The 23,623-nt window shown below is 33.5% G+C and overlaps 4 protein-coding genes and 1 pseudogene across 4 annotated transcripts; 3 read left to right on the top strand and 2 right to left on the bottom strand.

Moving 5' to 3' along the window:
* On the top strand, positions 1–1,210 carry LOC107010113 (annotated as a pseudogene).
* A 1,377-nt stretch (positions 1,211–2,587) lies between these two features.
* On the top strand, positions 2,588–11,022 carry LOC107008678 (gamma-tubulin complex component 2). The gene is made up of 21 exons (XM_015207812.2): positions 2,588–2,959; positions 3,152–3,207; positions 3,378–3,423; positions 3,858–3,992; positions 4,178–4,309; positions 4,814–4,897; positions 4,976–5,074; positions 6,360–6,451; positions 6,980–7,052; positions 7,124–7,276; positions 7,396–7,515; positions 7,633–7,686; positions 8,153–8,236; positions 8,331–8,405; positions 8,493–8,624; positions 9,153–9,278; positions 9,379–9,486; positions 9,936–9,998; positions 10,126–10,200; positions 10,449–10,651; positions 10,732–11,022. Exons 1-21 carry the CDS (start codon positions 2,873–2,875, stop codon positions 10,856–10,858), a joined length of 2,124 nt encoding a protein of 707 aa, XP_015063298.1. The 5' UTR covers positions 2,588–2,872; the 3' UTR covers positions 10,859–11,022.
* Positions 11,023–13,462: 2,440 nt separating this feature from the next.
* LOC107012008 (NDR1/HIN1-like protein 6) lies at positions 13,463–14,628 on the top strand. Its single transcript, XM_015211713.2, has one exon. It carries the CDS (start codon positions 13,711–13,713, stop codon positions 14,494–14,496), a length of 786 nt encoding a protein of 261 aa, XP_015067199.1. The 5' UTR covers positions 13,463–13,710; the 3' UTR covers positions 14,497–14,628.
* Positions 14,629–15,505: 877 nt separating this feature from the next.
* Positions 15,506–18,582, bottom strand: LOC107012007 (uncharacterized protein At1g65710). Its single transcript, XM_015211711.2, has 2 exons — positions 16,894–18,582; positions 15,506–16,522 (listed from the first exon to the last, which is right to left on the bottom strand). Exons 1-2 carry the CDS (start codon positions 18,118–18,120, stop codon positions 15,686–15,688), a joined length of 2,064 nt encoding a protein of 687 aa, XP_015067197.1. The 5' UTR covers positions 18,121–18,582; the 3' UTR covers positions 15,506–15,685.
* Positions 18,583–21,476: 2,894 nt separating this feature from the next.
* LOC107008877 (microsomal glutathione S-transferase 3) lies at positions 21,477–23,341 on the bottom strand. Its single transcript, XM_015208082.1, has 4 exons — positions 22,964–23,341; positions 22,671–22,746; positions 22,413–22,585; positions 21,477–21,803 (listed from the first exon to the last, which is right to left on the bottom strand). The coding sequence occupies exons 1-4, from the start codon at positions 23,074–23,076 to the stop codon at positions 21,728–21,730; spliced, it is 438 nt and encodes a 145-aa protein (XP_015063568.1). The 5' UTR covers positions 23,077–23,341; the 3' UTR covers positions 21,477–21,727.
* Between the last annotated feature and the right edge of the window lie 282 nt (positions 23,342–23,623).

The raw sequence follows: 23,623 nt of genomic DNA, 5'->3' as shown, positions 1-23,623 counted from the left end.
TCAACCGTGCAGTGTATTGGGGAGCAAAATGTGTGATTGGCCTACCGTTCATAATTGGATTTCTGGTGTACAAATTCAAAAGGAGACATTTGTCAATGTATGACACTATTGAAGGCTTTTTGCGAACACAAGACAAGTTCAGGCCAATCAGATATAATTACTCCCACATAAACAGAATGACCAGATGGCTCAAAGAGAAATTAGGTGAGGGAGGTTATGGCAGTGTATACAAAGGAACGCTTCAGAGTGGAAGAGATGTAGCAGTGAAGATGTTGAGCAAGCCTAAAGCTGGTGGGCAAGACTTCATGAATGAAGTAGCTACCACTGGAAGGATTCATCATGTCAATGTGGTCGGACTCGTGGAGTATTGTGTTGAAGGAACAAAGCGTGCTCTTGTATATGACTTCATGCCCAACAGGTCACTTGATAAGTACATCAACACCAGTCAAGAAGGAAGTCCTCTGTTAAGTTGGCAGAGGAAGTATGACATTCTTCTTGGAGTGGCTCGAGGAATTGGGTATTTGCATCAAGGCTGTGATGTATGAATTTTGCATTTTGACATCAAGCCACACAACATTCTTTTGGATGAGAATTTCATTCCAAAGATTTCTGACTTTGGGCTTGCAAAATTATATCCAACAGATAATAGTGTTGTGAATCTCACAGCTGCTCGTGGAACGATTGGTTTTGTAGCTCCAGAGTTGATCAGCAGAAGCATTGGAGATATCTCTTACGAAGCTGATGTTTACAGCTTTGGAATGCTGCTAATGGAAATACTGAACTTGAATAGACATGAAGTTGCAAATGAAGAGAATTCCAGCCAATATTTTCCTTATTTTCCTTATTATATTTACGATAAGTTCAACAAGGGGAAGGAAATTGTTGTGGATGAAGAAGCGAATGATGATGAAAAGAAGATGGCTAGAAAGCTGACATTAGTTGCATTATGGTGCATACAAACAAATCCGATACAACGCCCTTCAATGAGTAAAGTTTACAAATGCTGGAAGGTGAAATTGAAGTGCTAGAAGTACCTCATCAGCCTCTTCAATCTCCACCTATTGTTTATCAGATGATGGGAAGTTCTATGACATTTTCGTCTGATTCCATGGCTTTGTTAGATAATTCTGCTAATAATACCATATCAAATTAGACATATGTTGTGAGTGATTCATAACTAATTTTATGTTTCTCATGAAGTTTGTTGTAACTATAGTCCCTATGGGTATTTCATATCAAGAAAAAAGGTGTTGTTGTATGCAATAAAATAAAGAGATTTAGGTGTAAATCATTACAAATATTATGATAGGACTTAGGAGGCAAAGCACAAAATGACGCATGTTTTAGGCATAATATATATATTGGACCTTAATTTGGCTTCAAATTTTAACTTTAACCTCCAACTTTTATAATGAATAAACAGACATTTTAACTATCCAACCTTAAATAAATAAACAAATGAGTCCTACATGAAACAATAGACATAAGACACCACATAGGACAAAAAATAACACGTAAGATGACATGTAGGACATGTGTGTCTATTTATTCAACTTTATACAAGTTTAAGTGTCTACTAGTGCAAACTCAAAATTAAAAGGCATAAATATAATTCGAAACCAAGTTAAAGGGCATATTTATGTATTATGCCCATGTTTTAAGTGTAAAGAACTCTATTGTTACTTTGATATGACCAAAAAAATAATTATAATTCAAATTTCTCATCAAACACAAATAACTACTCTTTCTAAATAATAATAATAATAATTATTCAGATTCATTCATTAACTTAATCTTTGTTCATTGACAAATAAGATATGTTTATTAAAGTAATTAAATAATAGTAGTATGTATTAATTAGGGCAAATTGGTCATATTATGATTTTTTTACATTAATAATATTTAAATTAGGGAAAGGGTAAAAGAAGTTTTTCGTTTTATTCAAAAATGTCTTTATCGTTAATATTTTGATCTAAAAATATCCTTGTTATTGTTTAATAGGTCAAAAATGTTTACTTTCCAAATAAATATATTATTTATTATCCTTTTAGCACATTTTTTAATAAATATTTTTATCGTAATATAAATATAAATTAATGATGGATATATTATGATATTTTATATATGACGTATATGATATGTCGAAAGGGTACATGAATTTATTCTATTTTAATTGATAAAATGAGATTAAAAAGAAAAAAATATTTCTTACATTTTTATTTTGTTAAAGTGATTTCAAAAGAAAGAACACAAAAACATGGTTTGTTAATAATATTTTAATTAGGAAGAAGATTGTGTTAAAAAGAAATATATAATATATTTATTCAGAAAATAACATTTTTGACTCATTTAGTAACTATAGGAGCATTTCGGACAAAAGTATTGACAAAGGTATTTTTAAACTAAAATATTGATGGTAGATATTTTTGAGTCAAACTATAAACAACGAAAAATATTTTTATTTCTTTTACATAGTTTAACAACAGTTTTGACCCATTCCCTTTAATTAAAAAATTTAATTAGCAAAACAAAGTGTGGAGATTTTTGAAATTATATATATATATTATTATTATTTGACAAAAGAGAACTACTACCATCTCTGCGCAAAATTTGCAGTTCTCTTTTTGTTTAAACTGTGCGACTGAATTTGCTTTCCCAAAAATTTCATCTTCAGCTAAATCAGAACATCAACCCTAAAATGAGAAACACTTTGTGAAATCTTGAAAGTTTAAGTTCTGAATTCAACTGCGGTGGCATTGTGGTCGTGTCTACGGTTTCAAACAGTCACCGGAAGTGCCGGTGGAGCAATTCCTGCTGAAACTGAGTTGGGTCATCCCCATTTACTTCAACTTCAAGATTTGAGACGAATTACATGGATTCAGCCGCTGCAATTTCTTTATGCCCATCAACTCCTGGTTGGAATCTCGATCGTCCCTTTCTTACTGGCCAATTTTATCAGGTACTCAACATTTTATTGCTTGACATATGTATGCAATAAACCCCTTTATGCCATTATCTGAAACTTTTATTTTCTTGGGCTTTTTCGACTCTTCATGAATGCTGCTTTCTTGGTTTTCCACCCTTCTTTTCTTCTTTTTCTTGATGTCCTAGGTTGAATTGAAACTATTTTGCCCCTTGAAAATACATACAGGAAACAAAGATTTCGTCTGGAACTACTGAATACAAGGGGTTTTCTGCGGACTCAAGGTTCCCCCTTTGTTCCTTGGCTTTCTGCTATTACAATTCAATTTTCTTTTTTCTTTTCATAATGTGTTTTATCTTGGTGTATTTGATTTACTTTTTTAAGTCAAATTGGTGACTACTATTTGGTACATCTCCTACTTATTTTCTGTTTCTGTCTGGAATTTTTAATGCAGTTCCGGAGCAGATAAAGCTATAGGTTGTTACCATGCCACCATTCAGGTATGCCTCTGCTGAATCAAATAGGTTGTTCCTTATCCATCTTTTTATAATTTTTGTTCATATTGTTGTTGGTCGTCACTCTTATCGTTATTGTTATCATCTAGTATAATGCCAGTAAGAAGAAGTTATATATTTGACTCCAAACGTATACACCTGGATCATAACTTCTAACGAGACTGTAGTAGTCAACTTATGTCATGTCTTCCTCTTGTGTGTGTGTTGATATTGTTTGCAAGTTAAGGTCCTGTGAATATTTGTGTATTTTCTTGCTTTAAGTTTTAAAGGTTAAGGATAGTGAGGACTATTATGTTGTGGCCCATCTAAATGGTTTTTCTTGTTAATATGTTATGTCCTATATGAACTTGACGATCTTGGTTTTGAGTTTGGTCAGGGTCACCGTCATTTATTAAAATATTGTCTTAACTATTATGCAGGAATTGATTGTTATTGATGATCTTCTATCTACCCTTATTGGAATTGAAGGACGCTATATTTCTATCAAGAAAGTCCGAGGGAAGGAGGATGACATAACCTTTCAGGTTGATGCATCTATGGATTTAGCTCTTCAGGTACTCATAGGGAGATATGTTTTCTGTAAAAATAGCTAAGGAAAAAATGAGACATTTCATCCCTGATATATAGTGTTCTAAAGCAACGAAATATTTTGAGGCTAAAAGCCGAGTAAACGTGAAAGAAAATCCATATCGTATTTAGTTTAAAACATTAGCTGAAATAATTTGGGCTATTATTGTAGGAGTTTGCAAAAAGGCTGTTCCCGTTATGCGAAAGTTATATCTTGATTAACCAGTTTGTGGAGACAAGGTCACAGTTCAAGACAGGCCTAGTCAATCATGCCTTTGCTGCAGCTCTAAGGGCACTCCTCCTTGTAAGTTTCTTATTTATTGATCCTTCTATGGTTGCATGGTGGATTATTCTTTTCTCTACTTGTTTATCTGGTATATTATCCATCTTATGTATAAGCTCTTCTTGAGGATATCTAAATTTTATATTTGAGAAATCATTTGTGGGAGGATTGAATCATCTTAATTATTTGTTTAATCTCTTTTTGGATACTGTAGATTCTCTCCTCCTTGGTATAGCTTGTATATGGTTCAATTAATACTAAAAAAATTATTACCTTATAAAATAAAAATCTCTTTTTGTGGATGGATTAATGTGACTTTCAGAAGATTATCTCCTGGGAAGCTGAGAAAAGCTGTCTGCTACCTTAATTTGGTTCAGCTAATTGTCTAAGGTTTTTGGATGCCATGAGTTGTTTCCATAATTGTCCCATGCTGTGTGGACATACATGTACAATGTAGTATTAAAAGAAAGAATAAGGAAAATAAAAAGGGAGAGCTAATTGAAGTCTAGAATATATTTTTTCCAGGACTACCAAGCAATGGTGGCACAGCTTGAACATCAATTTCGCTTAGGAAAACTTTCCATACAAGGATTATGGTTTTACTGCCAGGTAACGCTGCTTAAACTGGTTTAATTTCCATTCAGTTTGACTCATCGTCATTGGTGCTTATGAAGCTATGCCTTGCAGCCAATGATGGGTTCGATGCAAGCACTGTCTATGGTGGTGAAAAAGGCTGCAGCGGATAACTGTGTTGGTTCTGCAGTCCTTAACCTCTTGCAAAGCCAGGTCTGACATCTTAATGTCACTTTTCATGACTTTAAGGATCTATGTCTGAGTTCCCCTGGAATTGTGGAATACCATAGATTCATTACGATGGTTTAAACTCCATATTTGCTTGAACATTTGTGGTTTGGTTTCGCATGGTTATCAAAATGAGGCCTGCAATTTTTATGTTTTAAGGGGTCGTTTGGTAGTGTATTAGTAGTGCATGTATTAGTTATGCTTGCATTCATTATCAATAATTATTTTTATGCATTGTTTGGTTTGATGCATTAAAAATAGCATTTATTGCATAAAAAAATTATTTACAAAGATACCCTCCACTATTATGGTGGAAAAGATGTATAAAAGGTTTTGAGGGATAATTGGGTCTTTAATTGAGTTAATGCATGCATTAAAAACCATTGCATTGCTAATACCTAGAAATATATGGTATTACTAATGCACACCTTAATACACAATAGAGTGTATAACTAATGCAAGCATTAGTTATACATAAATTAGAAAAGAGTACCAAACAAGGTACTAGTAATACACAAGGCTAATGCATGCATTATTTTTCCTAATACACTCTGTCAAACGACCCCTAATAATTTTAGTTAATTAGTCTTTCTCATTCCAAAATCTTCATGGGAAGTTTGAACAGATTTTTAAGTGTCTGTGATAGACTCTATTTTGATATGTTTAGAAAATAAGATAAGGAACAACCCCTGGGGTTTATCTCAATTGGCAAAGGTTGAGGGACTTTGATCTTAAATCATTAGTGTGAGCCCTATGCCAAACGAATTAAGACTAGTTTAAGTGGAGAATGGTAAAAGGCGGAGCCATCATCCCGGATTTCTGGAAACTGCAGTTGGCCCAAAGGGTTGGTTCTGAACGAGTTTCTTGGTCATAAAAAAGATAAGAAGGAATAATTGGTTCTCACACAACAGTCACAAAATAGAGAGCTAATGCAAACAGACATGAAAGTCATCTGTAACAATAGTGGTGGCTATTTTTCTTCTTTCTGAACGTCTCTGGTGACTGCAACAACGAAAATTATCTTACCAATGCTATGATACCATCTGAACAAATAAAACATGGAATAATTGAGTGAATACTTAGCTTGATTACTCCCTCAAGTTGCTGGACTTAAAAAGTGAATGTACGAGTGTTAAAATAGGGAAGAATCTCTCTAATTAGTCCTAGTTGGTCAACAGTATCATTTACAATGTTCTTTACACAAACTACATATGTTCTATTTGATGAGAGGGGGTCTATATTTATTTCCAGATTAATTGTTCTGTTTTAGGCAAAGGCAATGGCTGGTGATCACGTAGTGAGGTCTTTGCTGGAAAAGATGTCACAATCAGCAAGCACTGCATATCTTGGAATATTAGAGAGGTAATTAATCTAGATTCTGCAATGAATATCCAAGTTTGCTTAAGGTGTGGCTGACCTCTCGTTGTCTGGTAATTGCCTAATCAAATATTGTTTTGTCCTAAAATAACATGTTTCTACTTTTTGTTAAGTGTAAAAGAAGTTGGTGATGCATAAATCGCCAGGGTTAAAGGAGTAGTGGTTCCTATATCTGCTATTTGATCTTGACGTGTCTATGCTAATAATGTCTACTTGGGGTATCAGCTGATGTAGTTATAACACATATTAAAAAGTAGTGTATGTTTCCTTCAACAATGAGTTTCCGCTAAATTGGTAATGCATTTTTTTAATCTTTATACTATTCCCATGATAATAAGCAAGTAAAGTACTTGTTTTCTTGTCTTCTAGAGTAAATGTTAGGTTTTCATCAACTGCCTTTTGTAGGTATTAAGGTGTGTCGCTTTTTCTAGTTTTTTTGACAGTCTTTGAACTTCCCGTTCTTTTATAGTGAATTACTGTTGTTTCTCAATGTGAACTACCCTAAAATTTTAGGTGGGTGTATGAAGGAGTGATAGATGATCCTTATGGTGAATTCTTTATTGCTGAGAACAAGTCTCTTCAGAAGGTACATCTTTTTCAGCAACACTTTTTTACTTAGTTGCTGACATCTCATTGGTCTCACTGTATTTTCCACAGGAGAGTCTTACTCAAGATTATGATGCCAAGTACTGGCAACAACGTTACAGCCTGAAAGATGAAATTCCTAGCTTCCTTGCAAATGCAGCAGAAACAATTTTGATCACTGGAAAATATTTAAATGTCATGAGAGAGTGTGGACATAGCATTCAGGTTTTGACAAGATCCCATTGCTGCTATATGTTCACACAATAAAGATTTTCCATCTTTCTTTGCATTACAATTCCATTAGTAATATTAGCAGAGGTTTGTGACGAAATTGTTTTTGTTAGATCCCTGTGGCAGAAAAGTCAAAGTTGACAAGTGCAGGCTCAAATCATCACTATTTGGAGTGCATCAAGTCTGCTTATGATTTTGCCAGTGGCGAACTATTAAATCTTGTTAAAAACAAGGTATGCTGAAGCAAGAAAGATATTTCTTGACAGCTTTTTTCCATGTTTCTTGATTTGTTACTACAAGTGCTTTTACATGAAACTTCTCTCTGATGAAACCTTTCTATTCTTTGGCAGTATGATCTCATGGGTAAACTGCAATCTATTAAGCACTATCTTCTTCTTGATCAGGTACCAGCTATTGATTAACAAATTATATATCTAAGTTTATGATAGTTTGGGAATTGGGGGTTGGATATGGGGAAAATACTGGTAAACTTTGAATTTAAATGCTACATGCAATGGAATGCTTGAATAACTTTCTTATTAACTATTCAGTCCCTTTGCATTATCTTCTTTTAGTAAAAGAAGATATTTCTTGGCCTAGCAGCTGGCATCAAAATGTGTTGCAGGAAGAAGAAAATGTTAGACACTCTTATGCCTATCTTTTCCAAACTAGCAAATCCATCAGTTAAAATGCAAATTTTTAGAATCATTGTCTGCTTCTCTGTCATCCTGACCCTGGTTTTGCATTTTTCTTTGGTTTCATTCTTTATTTCTTCATGTGTGCTCTCTGTAGATGGAAGTTAAAGAATTGTTCTGGTGCTGGTTTCCATTAAGAAATTTATATTCATACTCACTTCAACTGTACATGCAGGGTGATTTCTTAGTGCACTTCATGGATACAGCTAGAGAGGAGCTCATGAAGAAGCCTGATGAGATATCTGTGGAGAAGCTACAGGTTTAGTTCTTTAGGTTTCTGCTTCCTCTAAATATGGAAATCATTTGAAGCTCTTTATAATGTGGTGTCATCTTCTTTTCTTTCTTCTGAGTAGTCTCTTCTAGACCTTGCTTTGCGATCTACTGCAGCTGGTGCAGATCCTTGCCATGAGGACTTGTTATGTTGTGTGGTGAGTTATTATTACCTTGGCCTGTTTAACCTTCAGACATGGAGATAATCTGCTGAATTATGTAAAATATGGTCCATCTTTTCTCAGGAGAGGACTACTTTATTGAAAAGATTGAGTACATTGAAAGATCTTGAGATCAGCCGGTCTGCTCCAGATAGCAATGATTTAGAGGAGCCACTGAGCATAACTGGCTTGGAAACTTTTTCTTTGAATTACAAGGTTTGCCTTCTAATTTCTCTTGTAGTTGAAGGAAATTACACCGCAGCTCCACACAACAAAAAGAAAAAGAAAAGAGATGAAAGAACAGAAAATTGCATAAAAGCAGTTCTCTATGTCTTCTATATCAATCATAGATCCAGAACTTATGTAAGAGAAAGCAGTCTGCCACAATTTTGCTGTTCAATACCTGGCCAATTTCAAAAAAGTAATTAGCAGGAAATTTATCTATACTTTTAGCTAAGTCAAGAGAATCAATTGGGGAGTAAAATACTCACTTTCCACTCCTGTTATACTTGTCTTATATATCTCTGCGTTACATTTTCTTTTATAGCTGTGTGCAATGATGTTAATCTGTTCATTGAGTGCCACCTAGCAACAACCATATTTAGCGAACGCTGAGGGAGAGCATCTTGTTTCCTTCTCTTGATTTTCTGTTTTGGTGAGAATGACATTAAAGGTCGAGGTATTATTTTTGCTGGGTCATTATATTATTGTCTCCTGAGCCTGGTTGCATTTGTTGTGTTTCAGGTTAGATGGCCCTTATCTCTTGTAATATCACGGAAAGCCTTGACAAAATATCAGTTGATTTTCAGATTTCTATTTCACTGTAAGCATGTTGATAGGCAACTCTCTGGGGCATGGCAAGTACATCAGGTATGAGCTTTCAGTTACTTTACTAACAGTAGTAAAGTAGCTTCTCTTTTTCTTTTTGACTTCTGATAGATATGCATTTTTGCGTATTTTGTTATTATAGGGTCTCCGCAAGCTTGACATGCAAGGAACTACAGTTTCTGTATCATCTTTGTTATGTCGCAATATGCTGAAGTTCATAAATAGTCTCTTACACTATTTGACATTTGAGGCAAGTTTCACCCCTTCTAAGGGAACCACAGTTCCTATGTTAGTTTGCTTTGAGTTTCTTACTTCTCTATTTGTATTTTTTTGATATGTTATTCTTCCGTTATTTTAATTTCTGGTTGCATACTTTTATTTTCCCAGTTTTTCTCATTGTTCTTTTCATCACTGTCACCGTACCACCACTAATGTATCCTTCTCTTTCACGATTCTTCTTCATTATTAATGCTATATTAGACATGTACTAGTTTAGTACATCTACTAAACTAGTGAAGACAGCTGTTCCTTTTTTCTCTTGTTATAGAAGGTCAAAAGAATGAATTATATTGGCTGATTTAAAGGCGGCTGACTGTAAAATTTTTGATATTTTATTGGCTGATATACAAGAGGGTTGACAGTATAAGTTTTGATGTGTATTGCTAGTCAGATTGAACCAGTATTTTATTGTATCTTCAGGTGCTTGAACCTAACTGGCATGTAATGCTCAATAGACTTCAAACTGCGAAAAGCATTGATGAGGTAAAATGATTATGTACAAAGAAATCTTGTGTCTAAACACATTATAGGAGAGACTCTTGCTCGGGTGGTCCTTCTGTTTCAACTTGATGTGTTGTCTCATTGATTGTTTGATTCAATTTTTGGGCAGGTTATCCAATACCATGACTTTTTTCTTGACAAGTGCTTGAGGGAATGTGTGCTTCTATCACCAGCCCTTCTTAAGGTTAGTTATGATTTCCACTCCTGGTTATTGGTGGCCTTCAGTTACACTGTTCCTAATTATAAAGTCTTCACAAAAGATGATACTGATTATAGCCCTTCTGCAATGTTCAAGAACCAACATTTATAGCAACTACTAGATTACGTTTTAGGTTTTGAGTCTGTTCCTTTTCAGGGGATTAATTTTGTTATTTTGTTGTTCTAACTATTTTTACTGTCCTGATTTTCTCATGAATGTTTTTCTAAATGCAGAAGGTGGAGAGGTTGAAATTAATATGTCTGCAATATGCAGCTGCAATGCAACGGCTGATTACCTCCTCGTTGGATACTACTGACAATGACACATTGTCTAATGATTCTCCCAGTATAGAAAAATATAAGAACTTGAAACTAAGGACCCCATATCAGATGCTGAGACTAGCTCCTGAAAACGTCACAGTATTAGAATCCGTTCTGTATGTTATAACGAATTTGTACTTTTGGTTTTTAATCTCTTTTATCTGCGTCTCTCATAGTAACTATAATTATTTTGCAGGAAATTTGAGAAGGAATTTTCGTTTGAGCTTCACAGCCTGGGACCGATATTAAGCAGTGGCTCTCGAGCAGAACCATACTTGACTCATCTTGCACAGTGGATCCTTGGTGTGGGAAAAGACCAGTAAGCTGATTGTTTTTTGTTGCCTACAAACTTTAGTTTTAAAATTGCAGTTTTAGTAATCTTTCTTTTTATTTATGTCTGTTCGATTTCTTTTTCTTCTTAAATACTCGGTTGAGCTTGTAGAGTGTGATCATTGTGAAATCAAATCAAGCTTTTCTTATTTATTTACATCTGTTACTGAAGAAAATATGTTGTTCTCCATTTCCAAGTATAAAAAAGTGCCAACTTTCACATATAGCAAACAAAAAATTTCATATTTGTATGCTATAGCAAAGTTTGCACAATTGCGCTCCATAGCAAATATAAAACTGTATAATTCGCTATACATATAGTATAATTCGCTGGCCTAAATTGTATAATTCGCTGGCCTATTTCGCTGCAATTGTATAATTCGCTATCCTATTTCACTGCAATTGTATAATGCACAATTGTATGTATATTACATAATTATAAGTGTATAGCAAGAAAATATATGTTTTTCTCTCGCTTTATACAAAACAGAAACAGAATTATACACTTCTGTGTATAAAGCGAGAGAGGCGAGCAGAGAGTGGTGAGCGAGAATGGGAGGTGGCGAGCGAGATTTTTGGGAGAGAGATGCCTGGCAAATTTTAGCTAACGTTTGCTATGGAGCACAATTTAGCTACTCTATTTATTTTAGGTTATTAGTTTGCTATTATATACAATTTTCCCTAAAAAAATACACTATCTAGACCAAGGTTCTATCTCCGCCTTGTAAATATATACGATCTAAACAATTGTTTTCGATCCAGATTAGCGAAAAATATGTATAGATCTATTTCAATTATTTGATTATTTATACAAAAATACATTTCTATAGTGTAGTAAACTACCTAAGGTTGAATTAATCCTAACATTTTTAATTTGCTGATTAACTAAATACAACAACCGATGGCTATTGGGTTTGTTGGCTCTAATAAATGGATAGGCAGCCGCTCCTTCTCCTTAAAGTCAAAAGAGGATTTGGTATATTGCTTTATGAGAGGTGAATTATTTGTCCAAATAATATAGTAAAAATAGATATTTTATGTACATATTTTTAGAATTAATTTAATATTATTTTTTAATTTTAATTCTAGGAAAAAGGAAACCGAATAGTATACCTTTAAGTATTGATTTATTAGTTTATAATTTGTTCTAAATTATAAGTTTTTTTAAAAAAGTATCGTGTCCGATCAAAAGAGTTTTTATGGAAGCTTCTAAAAACTTTGTTTGTTGCTCAACGTCATTATTTTTCTTGATGCCTAAGACTTCTTCATATAACAACTAGTAGTAGAAGAAAAGCAAATGTGGAAGAAATAACGAAAGTTTTCAAAAAAATAATAATTTGGGTAGCGTCTACATGTGTAACACTGACTTATTTGCCTATTCAACAGAGTTTCTTATTTTTTTTCTTTAGTTGTTAGATTCTAATATAATGAAAATTTTTTATTTTAATAATTTAGTTTAATATGTTATATAACAAGTCGATTATAATTTATTATAGATTGTCAAATCAATATTATTATACGGAATACATACATACTTTTGAAGTGATCTAATTACGTAATTATCTTTTTGTACAAGACATCTAGTAGTTCATAAAGAAAGTATAATTCTTTGTCAAGTGGGGGAAGAAAAATACAAGGGTATTATTATTGTGGAGGTTAAAAGCTATTCCCTCTAGTCCAATCAAAATATATTGTTGACAATGGTTCAAAATATATGAATTTTTCAAAGTTTTAGAATATATTAAAATTTATTTATTTTATTTATAGAATCAATTTTCTTTTAAGAGGGAGTTTCAACTATTTTTAAATCTCAAATAATTATCATTACTTTTAAGAAGAGTTTGGAGGAATCAAAAGGGTAGTATTAACGAATAATTTTTTGATTGATGTCTTTAAACAAATTTTTTAAAGGATGTGTCACACTCCAACAACATAATTAAATTGGACTAGAGAGGATATAGTTCCATTAGCAACACAATTGAATATTTTGATTATATTACAATAATGATAACGAGTTAATGTGATTCTATAATTGAGATTCATAAAAATTTAAGTAAATTCATATTTTATTTATGTACTTTTATTATCGGTCGTATTGCATTTAACGGGTATGATAGCACTAAAAAAAATTCAAACTATTTAGACTTTATAGATTGAATTGTTTGAAAAAAAAGATATCCCACCCCCCAAATAAATTTCAGTAGTTTACTTACCAAAACACATTTAATAACTTCCCACACAAACCAAACACTGACTTTGGGAAAAAATTTAACGCGTCACCTTTTTGACTCATAAAATTGCACCTCCCCTCTTTTTTCTTCCCTATGAGCAGTTAGCAAATATTTATTACTCATTAAAGCAAAGTGTGTACTATTAGAATACCAAATTTTTAATTAAGATGTTAGATAGGGACACATCAACCTCTCTTTATAAAAAAAAAAGTCAAAATAAGGAAACTTCAATAATTATACATATAGATCTTGACGTATGACTCTAATTATATTTTAATCTAAATGGTTTAATATGTTAAGTTTCTTTTTAATTCATGTCTAAAATCCATGTCTAAATAGAATTTGTTGTCAAAATTATATTAGAACAATGTTTCCAAATTCTAGTTAAAATAGGTTTTGCACTATTATAAATAAAAGGAGGGTATTGCAACTTATTTTCTTACAAGTGAATTAATTTACCTTACGTAGTTTACGTGTTGGCCGAATTCAGATCAGTGAGTTTCGAATACCAAATACATAAAAGGAAAAAAAGAAAATTCAACTCTTTCAAGATTCTATATATATTAAACAAGTACTGCACTCTTTTTTACATCCACCCCACATTTTTTTCTACAATGGCAGAGCAACAAAGAATTCATCCAGTACCTGAACCAGAACATGAACTTCCAGTACAAAAACCCTCTGTCCCTTTAGTGCCAAAGGGCTCTTTCAGTTCAGAAAAAGGTGACCCTGAGAAACAGCAGCAGCAGCAGCAACAACCACCTTTTAGAAGAACAATCCCATATTATCCACCATTAAAACCACCAAAGAGAAGATGTTGTTCTTGCAAAAGATGTCTATGTTGCACATGTTGTCTGTTGTTCATCATCATCATAATCATTGCTGCTTTATCTGCTGCTTTTTACTTTGTCTTCCAGCCAAAAATACCAAAGTACTCTGTTGACGGTATGAGAATCACACAGTTCCATTACAATAATGACATGAGCTTATTGTTTGCTACTTTTAATGTTAACATCACTGCAAGAAACCCCAACAAGAAAATTGGGATTTACTATGAAAATGGTAGCCAATTGAGTGTTTGGTATACTGGTGTTCAGCTTTGTGAAGGGTCATTGCCAAGATTTTATCAGGGTCATCAGAATACTACTGTACTCAGTTTGGATTTATCAGGACAAACACAGAATGTTACTGGATTGTTGCAGGCACTACAGGTGGATCAACAGAGAGGAAGTATTCCATTGAATCTCAGGGCAAAAGTTCCAGTGAAGCTCAAGATTGGGAAATTGAAGCTTATGAAATGGAACTTTTTGGTTAAGTGTAGTCTGGATGTGGATAGTTTGTCTGCAAATAATGCTATCAGGATTAGAAATAGTGATTGCCAGTTTGGTTTTAGGTTATAGTCCAGTCTTGGAATTATTTTCTGTATAATTATTTTTTCCTTCCTTTTTTTACAGATTTTTTTTTTCAATATCTGTTGACACTGTTTACTCATATTATTTTGGATTGATATAAAGTGATCTGTTTCCTCTTCACTTTTTTTGGTCTTACTGGTTTAACAGAACAGAATTGTCGGTATCCAAAAGAAATTTCTGAACAAGGTAATACAATTTAAAAGGGCAGCTCGGTGCACAAAGGGGTGTGATGTAGGCAACCTACAGTGATTGATTCCACGGTTCGAACTTGTGACCTATAGGTCAACTTTAGTGTTGCAAGGCTCCTCTTCTGAACAAGGTAATACAATCACTATGAGTATTTATTTCAATCTTGATATAATGTGAAGTAGAATCACTTTATTTGAGCTTTTTGCTGTGACTTGTGCACTCCAAAGATGTCCATTATTTGATTACTTTCCCTCTATCTTCCATCTTTCATACATAAATTCTTACTTCTTCAGTCTTTTGCCTAGTTTACTTAATTCCTGTATCTTGGTGAGACCTTCATGGATGTGGCCTAAGCAGATTATAAGAGCATCTATCGCTATGATTATTGCAATATACATGGTTAAGTATAAAAATGACACTAGATGAATATTTGGTATCCTCCTCCTGTCCAAAGAGAAAAAATAGCTTAAGTAGAAGTGCTCAAGGAGTCAAGGTTGACAACGTCCCCAATCAAGACTGATATGCGAATTGGAATTAACTCACTGGCAGTTCCAAAATCCAACTGTGTGCTATATACATATCAGGTGCAGGAAAGGGACTTTTATAGGATAAATGATATTCTCATCTTTTGCAGGGAATTCTAATTGCTATCTCTGAAGTCAATTTGAAATGGTGCATCCAAATCACTAACTATTACGCATATTTGTTGTATGCTTTTGTTCCCTTCATTAAAGTGATGCTTCCAATTTTAGCACGATGGTATCAATCATAGAACTTTAAAGAATAACTGTGACACAGATCCCACGAGTAGGCGGTAGATGAATTACATTTGTTTCAAGTAAATCATTTGCAGACAACATTCAACGAAAACAAAAGGTTGCAAAGCATACAATCTTCAATGAAAACAAAAGGCTGCAAAGTGTGCAACCACAACTAAAAATTCTATTCTAAAACAAACTGCATACATCTTAACAAATTCTTCAACGTTTTAAGTAGAAGCAGCCATAGAAATCCCTCCTCTAAGTCCAACTCTGCCACGGCCTATTCCTGTTTGCTGGTTGTCAGATTCCCTCCTCTTCACATTCACTCTTCTTTTTCCTTCTTCCATGTCGTGGCTAATCTCAGATATTGCATGCCTTTGAAAGCCTAGAGGACTTTTGTTATCATCTCTACTGTAGGACTTTGAAGAAGGCCAACAGTCAGTTGAATCAGCCGAATTTGGTTCCCATGAGGAAGGGGAAAGCCAGTTTTGCTGACCACCAACAACACTGTTGCTTCCTGAGGATTCTTGTTCTTCCATATCAGTTCCCCTTCTGAAAGTTACGTACTTTTGTATGCTTGGCTCCATAAGGTCATCACTCACAGCAACTTCAGACTCCATGAAGGGATCCTTGATCCCTAACTTCTTCTTCCCTAGAGGATCGAAATAAGCATTATCATTCTGACTAAATTGCTCAGATGTGGCGTTTCTTCTCCTGTCATCGGAGAGAGCACTGGACAGATTGGAGCTAGTGGTTGAGTTCAGGTCAGCAACTGCATCAACAATTGAGCAAGCTTTTGTTACACAAGGTGGTAGTGAAAATGCAGGGGTGGTGGTATTAGTCTTTTGATGGAAGTTTTGGATGTCTTCAAGCAACAGTGCAGTATATGATTGAGGAGGGTTTGAGAGAGCTTCAGGATTGATATCCAGGTCTCTAGATAGCCTTAAAGACCTGCTTCTCTGTGGTTTATGGCTTTCGGGTCCTGATACAATCACATTCATTGCAACATTATTCTGCTGCTGCTCCTTGACTTTGCCATTGCTCACAGTTTCTGCATTCAATTTCTGCAAAGAGAGAGCACATCAATATTGATACTAAATCAATCAAAATCCCGTACTAATCGGGGCTAATGAATACTCCACTCTCATTAGTCTATAGATGTCTATTTCAAGTAAATTATTCATCTTCCAAGGAAAATAAGGTTCTTTAAATTTCACATTTGTTCCTACATAGATATACAATTTTCTAACAAGACTAACATCGGTTTCCATTCTCTAATTTCACACTTGTACCTACACCAGACCTACAAAACTAAAATTCATTGCATCAAAGGTTTGCTAGCACAAGCAATTATCAGCCAATCTATGATAAATAAGCAAAAACTAAAACATGAGTTTCTTCTAAGGAAGTCTACAAACTAATAAAAGGAGCCAACCTGGGAAGGGACCTTCAGTCCTGGCGCGGGCATCTGCTCCAAGACAACATTGCTGTCAATCTCACTGAGAGGATTTCTTCTGTATGGAGATTGCTCGTGTTTCCTTGAATTGCTACGGCTAAGGGACATGGGCTGCTGTTGATTTTGATTGGAATGAGTATTGTTATCTCTCTCATTCAACACCTTTGCATTCACCCTTGCTGGTGACCGAGCGCGCGGAGATGCAGCAGTTCTTGGTCCGTCACCACCTGCATTTCTCTTCACTTGAATCCTCTTAACAGCAGCAGCAGATATATTGTCAGTTCCAGCAGCATCAATGCTCTTATCCATCACCATAGATGAGACAGTAGCAGGTACAGATATCATCTTCCCTGGCCTACCACCATTATTTCCATTAGCATTAACAGAAGCCACATTACCACCATTTGTGGTAGTAGTAATTGGTGAGTCAGATCTTCTACCAGGAGATCTGCTCACCCTTCTACCCCCTCCTCCACCACTGCTGCCTCTTTCTCTACTACTCCCCGACCGCTGCTGCTGTTGTGCCTGGTCTCTTTCCCTACTCGGGGTTCTCCTCCGTCCCTGAGACGAAGAATTAGGGGTTCTAGGCTGACGCTGGCGTTGCCTATGGCGACGAACTCCATTCCCAACAACCCCATCATCCTCACAATCTACTACATTATCTTGCATCCCCTCATTTCCATTGTCATTCTCAAAATCAAAACTCCTCTTGGAACCAGAGTACTTTCTACTCCTTTGAGGAGTATCAGTAGATCCACCAGAACCCAAAACCCCTGTCTTTCCAGTAGATGAACTCCTGCTAAGCCGCCCACATTGTATCAAAATAGCATCAACCTCTTCTTTAGTACAACTTGAAGTCCTCACGGGAGCCGATACAACAATACCATTCTCTTTGCCTAACCCTAACCCTAACCCTAACCCACCATTGCTATTACTGATACCATTTTTCACAGTCTCAACAACTTCAATTCCCTTTATAACGATACCCTTTTCTTCTTCAGTCTTCCTATCCACTTCATGGCTTTTTCTGTGTTTAATAACAAAGATCTCTTTTTTCACACTTTCTCCTTCTACCTCTTTCTTGTTGTCCACTTGGGTACTATTTTTAACAATTTCTTGATTTGTATTTGAAACTGCAACAGTAGAAGTAGAAGTAGACTTAGAAGAAGAACAAGAAGTGTTCTTCTTACTCAAACAACTCCCCATTTTTTTTTTCTCCAAGAACTGAAATTTTTAAAATTGCAGTGAGAAGAATAACAACACGAAGATGAAAGATTTGTAACGGGCAGGAGATGAGAAAAAGATAAGAGGAAAAGGGGAAAAGGGGTTCAGAGTTCAAGAAAACCACTCAATTAAAAATGGCAACTTTATGGGGTAATAGAAATAGATTCAGAAGAGGCATTTCAAATTTTGACTGAGGCGGGCAAGGGGGTGGGCAGTCTGTCAATAGAGCCGTTAAAAGGGGGTTTTATTAATTTTTTCAAAATAGAAAATAATAAATGTTGTCACCTATATGTTGTTTCAAAGAATAAAAACAAAAAATGTTGTTTTGTTATGTTATTTTATGAAGTATGTTTGGGGAATGATGAGAATCTTGATCCAGTTTTTGGATTAGGGAATCCTTCAACGGTCGTTTGATCAGTGAGGGCAATTACATAGAGCAAGATGGTACGATAGATATTGAATATCATATTAAAATTAAAATTTTTAATATCGTAATTTAATATTATAGTATTTAAAATATATTTTTGAAAAATATCAAATATTGTATTCATATATATATGTAAACTATATAATACCACTCTAGTAAATTTATAAAATAGTAACTAATTATTTAGATGTTGAAATTTTGATAATTCTATCTTGATTTTACTGTTCTTTTTAGGTGATTGATTAACAAATAAAATTGTGTATACTTTTTTTTTAAATATATTTACATGTGTAAGATATTAATATGATATAATAGAGACCTTCTTGAAAAGCTCAAGTCACAACATTTTATCATATGAATATATGCAAGTTGAATACTTGAACTTGACCAAATTATGATAATCAATTTATCATATTATAATTATCAAAATCAAATTTCAAAATAAAAATATTGAATCATACCCAAAATAATTTATTACGGTGATAATATAGTATTTTTAAAAATCGTAAATTGAAATTATCAAACGGAACTTTTTAGGGAAAATTGTATATAATAGCAAATTAATAACCTAAAATAAATGGAGTAACTAGGGTTTGATTTAATTGTGCTCCATAGCAAACGTTTGCAAAAAATTGTGAGGCGCCTCTCTCTCAAATATCTCGCTCGCCACTCTCCTCCAATCTCTCGCTCGCTTCCTCACTTTTTATACAAACACAAATGTATAAAAATTGTTTCTAATTGTATAAAGCAGAGAAAATTGTATAAATACATATATTTTTGTTCGCCTCTCTCCCCTCTTTCAGATCTCGCTCACCACTCTCCCACATCTCGCTCGCCACCCTCGCTTTTCTCACTTATACAAACAGAAGCGGAATGTATAAATTGCGTTTCTGTTTGTATAAAGCGTGAGAAAATTGTATATACACATGCAAGTACATATATTTTCGTCCTATACGCTTATAATTATACAATAAAAATAGTCCCCTGCCCAGTTTCTTTTGTCTTTCTCTCTTTTCTCGTTTTATACAATTTTCAAATTGTATCTAATTTCTCTCTTTCTCGTTTTATACAATTCGATTCAATTGTATATTCCTTGTCAAGTCTCTTTTGTCTTTCTCTCTTTCTCATTTTATACAAATTGAAATTGTATATAATCGTTCTATACACTTATAATAATACAATTCGTTTTATACACTTCGTTTTTATACAGTTCTCTGCCCAAATGTCTTTCTCTTTCTTGTTTTATACACTTCGTTTTATACAATTTGCTTCAACTGTATATGTATAGCGAATTATACAGTTTCTATGTTTGGGAGCGCAATTATGCAAACTTTGTTATAGCATATACAAATATAAATTTTTTATTTGTTATATGTGAAAGTTGCCCAACTTTTTAATACCGTGCCTACCATACCACCCTACACGTGGGTCACATTAGTTTTCTGCAAATGAATTTTCTTGCTTTGGTGTTGTAATTGTACGAATTTTTTTTAGAAAAATTAGATGCCTTATATATAGATAATAATAAAATTGGAGAAAGTGATTTTATTAGAATAATTAAAGCAACACGAAGGTCCCAACTTCACCAACTAGTATTCGGAATTAATTAATTTTGTCCATAAGTTATTTTTGGGTATTCGGAATTAATTAATTTTGTTCTTACTTTATTTTTGGTTCATTTATACTCTTTCTTTTAGAAAAAAAAAGTCTTATATTTGTGTTTCCTATTGTAACAAGAGTTTCACAATGAAACAAGTGGTCTTCACTAGTTCAAATTTTTGAAAAAAAAAGAATGTTCAAATTTAGTTTAGTGATTAGGTTAATTTAATAAGATACATCAATAATAAATATTTTTTAATTATTATATCAAATCAATACGATTAAATAATATGAAACCGAGAAAGTAATAATATTTTATTATCTTAGCTTGTAATTTAGTATACTTTTGTAGGTAGTGGCGCTTGCTAAAGCCTGGAAAAATATAGTATACTTTTTATGTCATGTCTTTTGTAAGTGAAAAAAATTATAAATTTTTTGGTCTAAAAGTTTGCTATAGTCAAAACAAATGGTCGTAATTTTTGTGCCAATGTTAAGAAACGCTTTGAAAGAAAATAAGGTTCTCACTATCAGGACTTTGACTGGTTTTTAAATTTTTGTGTTTGACTAAGGTAACTTTCTAATGAGACCAGAAAATTAACAACCATCAATTCATAGTTTTCTGGCTTGTTTGAATTGAATTCTAAGTATTTTTTTATATTTTTCTAGTTTTCGAATAAAAGAAGTATTTATTTTAGGGTAATGCTAAATGATTAAAATTTAAAAAAATTATAATTTTTTTTAATTTAAAAATAAACTGATCTTTATTCCCATATTTAATTAAAAGATATAATAGTTAAAATGGTAAAAATGCTTTAAGATGTAAAATATCATTCTGACAAAAAGGATTTTTCTTTTATTTTAAAATCAAAATAACAAATATAAGTCAGAAACTATAAATTAAAATTATGTTTATAATTCCATCCAAACAATCTTTTTTTTTTCTTTTTTTTGTTTTTTGAAGTTGGAATTCCCAATACAAGTTTGGAATTTTTATTCATTTGAATCACATTACTAAAATGTTCAAACGAAAGTCCCCCACTTCTGGGGTGACTATCCCAACTAGTCTTTACACAACCAGCCTCTGGATTGAAGTAATCCAAACATGCCATTTTTCATTTCTTGAACCAACTAGTTTTGCTCTTAGGTAATTCAAAACATTAATAGTACACATGTTATGCATGAAAAAGAATCAAGCTCGGGCATTAAAGAGCATGTTAGGTGCCTAAAATACCTAACAAAATGTGTTCCCTATATGAGATGGTCACATAACTCAAACACTTCGTCATATTTACTAAGACAGAACAAGACCTAGTTAAGATCAAACGATTCCAAACATGAAGTCATATTACAATAGTCTTGAGCAATGCCAATTTCCTTCCAAATCATAATAAAATCACTGTAACTAAAAATGGCAAACACTGAAAACAGTATGCAGATGAGGTAACTTGATACAGAAAGTACCAATTTAATTCATATTAATGACAAAACAGACATAAAAAAGACATCATCTCTTACTGGAAATAAAGGGAATTACAAGGAGGTTACTCTATTTGAGACAAATATTCACGACATAAGAAAATTAACTCCACAAGATGCTGCGCAAATCATCAGTGCCATAATTGCCAAGAAATTGTATTTCCTGCACAGAAGTAAAACCATTATAATTAGCATTCAAAACATTACACACCATTTCATAAACTTTTCCATTCTAATCCCCCGCAACCAGATAAAAATACTTAATCCCATCCATGTTTATATCAAAACAAAGACATTTGACCTTAAGGGGTCGTCTCATTCAAAACGAGGATATCCAAGGACTATAGGATTGAAACCAAGATTATAGCTTGGATAATGGATCCCACCATATATATAGAATGCCTCCAACCAAACACGAGATAAATTTAATCCTAAAAACTATACAGCGATGATCCACCAAATCCCTTAAACAAAATGGCCTGTGACAGTTAAAAATTAACCATGAAAGTGACACATGTATGTATGAAATACACATGACTTCCATTCATTGACCTGGATTAATTTTACCCCCACCATCATAACAAGATCATAATAATTCAATTAATGTTTCTCAGTCAGGGCATTACGCAAGTGCAAGTAAAAGACTCAGTTCACTACTTCATACAGAGCAGTTTTTCTTTTCCTTCTTTGACATTTTTGGGCACTCAATTTGTTAGCACTATTCAATCTAAATGAAAATGCGCATTCAAGGAAAACAGGACGAGAGACTAACCCAAGAGTAAGACGATTTTGGGGATCGCCAGTGGAATAACCAGTGAAGTAGAAATAGCGAGATACAATATAAACAGCTCCAAGAGATGCACAAATCAAAGGGTGCCTAATTCCTCCAACAATCATCAGCATGAAAAATGTTGGCATCATTTCTAATGAATTCTGATGACCTCTCTGCAATCAACACACCAACATAACAACAAATTCATATCATTTTTCATGAATTACCAAACAATAAACTACGCAGAAGATAGCTTACCTGAACACAGTTAAAGGACTTAGCATTCTTGTTTTCAGCTTCAGTAGCATACATTGTTGGATAAGGAACCTTGTACCTGTTAAGTTTTCCATCATTAATCAGTATCTCTAGCTTCAAATCACAAAAGGGGTCGGGATAAATCTTACAAAAAAACAAATCTTTAGCGTCAAATCACAAAAGGGGTTAGGGATAAATCTTTAAACAAAAAAAATCTTTAGCTTCAAAATCACAAAAGGGGTTTTGTAAAATTAGGCAAAATACAGAAATAAAGAGAGATTTAAACAAAACCGTACTGTTTGCGGGCTTTGCCGACTTGAAAGGACATCCAGAAGTTGAGGAAACAGTAGACGACAAGAGCAAGAATTACATATCCATATTCTTTGGGGAGGAATTCAACTCCGGCCATGGTTTTTTTCCGATTTGGTGTTTTGAGAGGAAGTACGAGAAAAGGGAGAATTGATACTTCGCTTTGCGTTGAGGTAAGGTTTATTTATATTGACCTGTTCAAGATCTCTCTACAGTAATGGTGTCTTGTTTCTCAAGACTGCACAAATGAGATTTTGACTTTGTCAATTTGTGTTCCCACAATTATAATAATGGATGCAATTTCTGCAATTTTTAGACCCTTTCTTCTAGAACTAGAAAAAGTGCAAAATTTGGAATTGTCTAGTGTGAATTTGATTTGAAATTTAATTTATTTTTTTTGACAAATTTAATGATATTTGTCTCTTTACTCCCTTTTACATTTTCAACTTGTAATTTTTAATTATTCTTTTCATGTGGTAGGTATTTTTTATTTTAAATTATGGAAAAGAAGTTGTGGAAACTATAAATTTTATTTAAGTGCATAAAATTTTACCAATAAATGCAGAATAAGTGTAGATAAAACGCATAGTTGTTTATTTACATAAATTAGTTTGAATTAATGATTTTGTCTATTTTGAATTTATATA

Source organism: Solanum pennellii, chromosome 2, assembly GCF_001406875.1.
Source record: "Solanum pennellii chromosome 2, SPENNV200".
NCBI lineage: Eukaryota > Viridiplantae > Streptophyta > Magnoliopsida > Solanales > Solanaceae > Solanum > Solanum pennellii.
This window is presented reverse-complemented; position numbering and strand designations above follow the sequence as displayed.